The 6,763-nt window shown below is 38.3% G+C and overlaps 1 protein-coding gene across 1 annotated transcript; it reads right to left on the bottom strand.

Annotated features, from left to right (window-relative positions):
* Positions 1-2,544: 2,544 nt before the first annotated feature.
* Positions 2,545-6,739, bottom strand: LOC111335780 (uncharacterized). Its single transcript, XM_022941773.2, has 4 exons — positions 6,595-6,739; positions 6,391-6,468; positions 3,549-3,682; positions 2,545-2,955 (listed from the first exon to the last, which is right to left on the bottom strand). Exons 1-4 carry the CDS (start codon positions 6,737-6,739, stop codon positions 2,680-2,682), a joined length of 633 nt encoding a protein of 210 aa, XP_022797508.2. The 3' UTR covers positions 2,545-2,679.
* Positions 6,740-6,763: the final 24 nt, after the last annotated feature.

Here is a 6,763-nt window from a genome sequence, read left to right as displayed (position 1 = left end):
ATTGTAGGGAAGAAGTGACAAATTTATGGGCGAAAAAAATATATTCAGCAAACCAAAGTTGACACAACGGCATAGAAAGAGTAACATAAAGGTTAATTACGCTTGGGAGAAAACTTGCGGAGCAATCCTAGAACCGATCGCACTCTATCTTCCCTATAAGTTAAACACACGAGATGAACGTATTTAAAAATCAGCATATTCAACATTTTCCAAACTTGAATTCCTACGAAATTTAGGAACGTTATTAGCGTGCGATTTGTATATACGCCGCTTTACCACCGACACTGAAAAACCTTCAGCTACTCACGAAAGGGAAGGCAACAACATTAGACGTGACGAAGTGGATATCAGTTCCATGAGCACGAGTTCACTTTTATGGCAAAAGCCTTTCGAATGGCCATCATTTACCTATTCCCTACATTGGGAACGCCAAAAACAGTTTTCAAGAATCAGCTTAATAATTTTAAAACAGTGCATGCACGTCTTTCAGAGAGGACGCTTTAGAAAGAATTAAATTCAGCAATCTTATTGCTGATAAAAATAACTGATCAAAACATTTATTACTTGTTTACCCAGATAACGTACATTAGGACCTTCTTGGGCTTTTATTTTCAACATAGCAAGCGGCACTTGAAGATGTGATTTTTCCTTACACATGAACAACATGTTATTCTTGTCAACAAATCTCTTACAGGTTTTACAAAACTTATATCGTAGTGATTCGAATTCTAACGACTGTTATGTAAAATAAATTTTCCAAACTATTTACTTTTCTTCTCTGTCACAAAGTGTGTGCTTGCATGCATTATGACTTCACAGTTCTATTTTTCAATTTTTTTCGTTCATCGAATGCCCATGAAGGTGTGATTATTCGTAAACAAATAAAAGGCCTGCTATGAAAATAAATCTCTCTCCTAAAACCTGTTATTTGTTCGAAACCGAGTTATGGTAATTATCGTGCAGATAATCTGTCAAACAAGTTTCTTCTCTGTGAGGAGCGAGAGCAAAATGATTTGTATGCCTCTTTTCAATCGTGCGATTTGCAATTATTCAGAGGTGATTTGGTTCTAAAACGCTCCTGAGAAATGATTCTGATAATGATGATGGTGCGTTCAATCAGAACGCCGAAAACTAATAACAAATCTTTGTGTCACTCTTGTAAATAAAACGCCTTGTTCTTAAAAAGAAATTGACGAGGAAACTGTTATTTGGACTAAAAATGTTTTTAGAGAGCATTTTTATTATACTGACTTTATAATTTTCATTCACTTGCTTTGTTCTCTTTCTGTGTCCACTCTCAAGGTAAATACGGTGACATTTTGTTTAGAAGCGTGAACGTTTCTTCGAACTGGGCATGATGTGAAATTTCCTTTTCGATAGGGCCACGTGTGTCACAGTTTGACATGATAATTTATGCGCTTTTAAGCTTGGACTATAAACCATTTTTTCAGTGAATGAGTTATCATTATTGACTGTTTATTTATTGATTTAACTAGTATTTCAAACAGAATGCTTACAAAGCAATCTCAAGAGACTGCAGTTCGGCTAGGGGAACTATTTACACTGTGAGAAAAATCCACCACCATCCCACCCCGGGGAATTCGAAGATTTTATCTCCTCTCATGTCACTTGGTGAACATTCAAATTTACTGCGTGTATGGTGGTCGAAACTCATAAAAGCCCTAAAGGTAATTTGAAGGTATAACTGGCATCATCAAGTGGCTTTCTACGACCATTTTAAGGTTCCAAATCTCTTGATATGCGGGAAAGTGAAACGATATAGTCAAGCAAAATCGGGTTGTTTCTCAAAATGTACGATGCAGTCATTTGAAGAACTTTCGGTTTTGTTCCTTTGACAGTGGATGACCGGCGTGTAGATAAAAGTTCCCGAGGGCTTGTAACTGCAACTGAAATGATTGTCGTGTCGACTATGAAGAACTGTTTGAATGTTTTTATTAAATCAGCTTCGTGACAATGATACTTTTAGTGTTGAAAAAAAGTGTAGTAATAAGAAATTTGTGAAACTTCAGTGAGTTAAGGACCAGTCATCATCTATCACTTTAGTGCAGAGACCTTGGTGATTGGAGGATTTGGTTTGTATCACTATAAAATTTCCTGATATCCCCCCCGCAAGGCCCTGTGGTATTCTATCGATCCTCACCCCCCATCCCTCTCTGGCTCTGTTGTGTCAGTGTCAACTCGTGTACGAAACACGAGGGGGAAGGGAGTAAAAGGCGAAAAACAAGCACGACAGCGTTACTGTCGAGTCTGCTAAACTTCGCATTCTAAAAACGCAAATTAATTCTTCGGATTAAGACTACTGACTACTGACTACTGTCCACACTCATCCGAATAAGTTGTCCAATGGTAACAAACCTTTACAAGTTTACCTGGCGTAATGTAAACAGAAAACTTTCCATCCGTTTTCCCAGTGCGGCCGAAAGCGATTGCAGTGTTTTCAAGGTGAAAACGCCGTTTTCGAATAAGAAGTTTGAACCTGTATTTACAGTGAATCTTACAGAAATAGTCACTGGAAAGGCAATTAACATCATAATCAAATTATGTTCAAATTTCGCGCGCGTCGACTTGACTTTACATTCTTTTCGTTTCTTCTTCCCCCTCCTTTACTCCTTCTTCGTTGAAGTTTTCAAATTTCACGCACGTCGACTTTAAACTTTTTCATCTCTTTTTCCTTCTCCTTTTCGTTTTTTTCGTTGCAATTTTCTCTGTGTTTTGCCGTAGAAGTGTAGTATCCGCTTTCAATGTTTTCACTTCTTCTATAACTGGTTTAACATGTCCTTTAACTGGTTTTGTGATGACAAAGTTTTCTTCAGTAACATGTCCACCGTCTATTTCATGAGTTGCAATTTCATCGGAGTCTCTACAAAAATCCTCATCATTTTCTTCTGAGGATTCTTCGCTGCTATCGCTCTGGGTTTCCACCAATGCAAGATTCTATGTAATGAGGATGAATCAATAAAAAAAAAAAAGGATTAACAACACATTTAAATGTTGGTTGAGGTCGGCGTAAATCTGAAGTAACATAAATATTACCAAGAGAGTAAAAAGAATAAATCATTTGATTTTATAAACTGAGCTGGTAAATAAATGTAAATTGGCCACTGTAAAGAATAATAAAGAGTTTCCAAAGCTAAATTCCTTATTACTCTTTACAGTGGCCAAATTACATTATCAACTCAAGTTATAAAACCAAATTATCTAGTAATACCCTCCCAAAGATCTAGCACCGCAGTTTCTTAAGAAACTTACCCCTTTTCACAAAATAAATGACACTTATGTCCCCTTTTGAAATATAATAAGAAAGACAGTTAATTCCTGGAATGAAAGCAGTCCCCTTTTCCCAGCTTTGTATATCCTACAAGCCAAGCATAATAGAAAAAAATAACTAGTTATTGCCGTTAACACTTTGCTTCTAGTGTGTGCATGGCTTTCAGCAGGTGCTTGGGGGGAGGGGGGGGGGGTGATCTTACTAGCAGAAAATAGAAATGTCAAAAGACGACAGAAGAATTTTTTTTTTTTTTGCTTACCATTTCAATAAATGGACCATCATCATCAATACTTTCAATATCCAATTCAGTGGGAGACTTCACTTGGAGTTCTTGTTCCAGTGCAAGTTCTGCTTCTTTCATTATTGGTAAGAAGTCCTTAACACGGCTTAACACTGTCAAAGAAAAAGTATACTTGATTTAGTGGCATGGTTACAGACTCACTTTCATGACTGGCTTTAATTTCCCCTCACAGTATCATTCTTGAATCAAACATTGAGGAAAATTGTGATTGTCAAACAACTTCTCCTTGTCAGTACCAAAGCAAATGCAAAGAAAATAGTATAGAGTATATGAATATTAATCTTCAGGTGTAGAGCACTAAAAGTTGAGGTGGCATATTAGAAAAAAAAAAAAAAAAGGAAAAAATATCAATTTATATAGTGCTCGTTGCAAGCCTCTAGGGGCTTACAATGTGAAAGAGAGAAAAACAAATTTTTATACATTGAATGCTTGAAAATCCCTACTAGCAGGAGGCAGACTGGTAGGCTATTTACAGAGCGCAGCTGAGGAGTTGAACTTGGGGCAACCGAGAACAAATCCAGTGAGTGGCAGGGTGGAGCACCAAGTCCAGTGCCCTAACCACTTGGCCGCGCCGCCTCCTATATAAATATATGGAGTGTAAAGAGGTAGCTACAACTGTAGTGTTTGTGTGTAGACTACTGTCATCTCTAAGAATGGCTAGACTCATTTCTCCAAACAGTACCATCCCTTAAATAACCACTAAGGTTACAAGAAAAAACAAAGTGATTCCCAACCAGCGAAGCCCTTGATTGTAAAACACATTCTTTATGACAGTAGCCCAGGAAATGTATAACTAACAGTTTGGTTTGAACCTGGTGTAATGTGTGTGTGTTGCTTGATCAACAGGGTGAGAGTATTCTTGTTTCAAAACCCTGAGCAAGTAGAAGTAGACATCTATATTTATACAGGATAGCCCCTTCAGTGTAGTAAACACTGGTATCAACGGGGGTCTTGTTAACCACCCATCCCACCCAAGGGGAGGACATCCATCACACAGTAATCTCGTGCGTGGGAAATAAACATCTCCTGCCCCTAACCCTGCAGGAGATGGGACCTCCATTTATTTGTCCCTATCCGAGAAGACTAGAATATCTAATCATTTCTTGATGTTATAGAAAGGTAGTACATTCTTCTAAATCATTTTAAGACCCTGAGTGTTGGTCCGGCTGGGGCTCGAACCCTCGACCTCCCGCACAATAGTCCAGCGCTCTATCAATTGAGCTGACCGGGAGGCAGCAACTGAACAGCTGTTTAAAAAAAAAAAGACCATATGCAACCAACTTAAGCCCCTTAAGTTTTACAGTCAATAATATCACCCCTAAACTGACTAAACTGTTAACATGAACCAGTCTTAGCTCATTCAACCAATAACAACTCTTCACTTGACTCTGATGATGACCTCACTCGGGTTGTCAAAATGTCAATCATTCACTGCTACCAACAGCTTACAGTACTTTCTGGGAACTAACCTCACCCAATCAATCAGACTACATTGTACACAGTCACAGATACTAATGTTAGTGTGAAAAAAGGGTTAAAAGTTTTATCAAGCAAACTAGTCTCATTTGCAGCTGTTATATTGGTTCCCTAATGTGCGACAAGTCGGTGTAAGGCCCATGAGAACCGAAGAAAATTAATGAGTATGAGAGCGATCTTTGTAATAATGAACACTACTTAAGCAGTATATAAATAAGGCCTGAAAAAAATTCAGGACTGATGCATTTGCGACTAAAGAATTTGCTTTTGCGACTAAAAATTTCTCCATTGGTAGTGATTTTGTGACTGTTTTACAGCCTAGCTTATAAATAAATTGTATTTAACAGCCTTGTGTCTTACTTGTTATTTGAGGAGTTTCAAGTAAAGACTTTGCTTTCATGAGCAAATGGTGTTGAAGAAAACTATCAGATGGAGGGAAACGTTAAAGCTTTGTATTAATCAGCACACAACCCTCACTGGCAGGATTCATACAACGACCTTTCATGGCTTACAGTAGTGCAGCAACAGGGGCGTAGCCAGGATTCTTCAAAGGGGGGGGGGGGTCACAGAGGCTACTCACCAGATTGTCATGTCAACCTCCCCGCCGTGCATGTTTTACTTAATGTTACAGTTTTGGGATGAGCAGTGAGAGTATAGTGGGCAGGCCAAGATATCGTCATGGCATTTTCACCACCTGAATATTGTAGGTTGTTTGCTCAAAAGAAGGCCTACCAAGGGGGGGTCACGGGCACCCAGGATCCCCCTGGCTACGCCCTTGAGCAAGCTAATCATTAACCCTCTGATCCCTAAGAGTGACTAGGATCTGGTTTCTCCTCACAATGTCATCCATGAATCACAGTATACACAAAATGATCACTAAACAAAAAAGTTCTTGATCGATAAACAAATTCTCCTTGACAGCACCACAAAAAATATATGGAGAACAGTATGGAGAAAGTGCTTTTGATGTTAGAATGTAAAGGGTCAAACCATCGCATCTAATACTTGCAATGTTAACTATAAATTTGGAAAGAGTTCCATATAACCCCATACATTAATTATGCATTCCATTTCATAAAGACTAAATATAAAGGTTTCTTTAGAACACTCTATGCATTATTAATGTAAGAGGTTGTATGGAACTCTTGCCATAAATTTTCTTTCACAAACGCCTGATTTCTTTTAACCCTATTGCTACGCTAAAAAATTAATTTGGCATCGAATATGAGGAATTGATGATGACTCGAGTTGGGAATCATGCATCTCTGCAAGAAAGAAAGCCTTAACCACGGTAAATTTTCATTTTACTATTACGGCATATTACCTGAAGACGGTTTGCATATCTGTGAATGAATTCTATTTTCCACCTTGCTTTTCCTAGTTATCAAAAGCTTGGAATTCTCTACGACAACAACGAAAAAATTGGACAAAGTTCAGAGTACTCGTGCAAAGAGAAAAAATGGCACAACGATTTGTAATTACGCTGTGTGAATGATACATATTTCACATTTAGGTCCAGTTAAGTTACCATGCTTGATTGGAAGATGTAAAAGTTCGTCGGAATATGAAATCTGTCGCAGTTTCTGTCCATCGCTACATGACGCCATCTTGGAACTCGAGAACACGAGGAAATGTTTATTTCCCGGAAGAAGCCGCGAGCTCTCAGCTGCCATTTTACCGGAAATGACGTCAAAGAT

Source organism: Stylophora pistillata, chromosome 5 (assembly GCF_964205215.1).
Source record: "Stylophora pistillata chromosome 5, jaStyPist1.2, whole genome shotgun sequence".
NCBI classification, from domain to species: domain Eukaryota; kingdom Metazoa; phylum Cnidaria; class Anthozoa; order Scleractinia; family Pocilloporidae; genus Stylophora; species Stylophora pistillata.
Note: the sequence above shows the minus strand (reverse complement) of the source record. Positions and strands in the feature narration are given on the sequence as shown.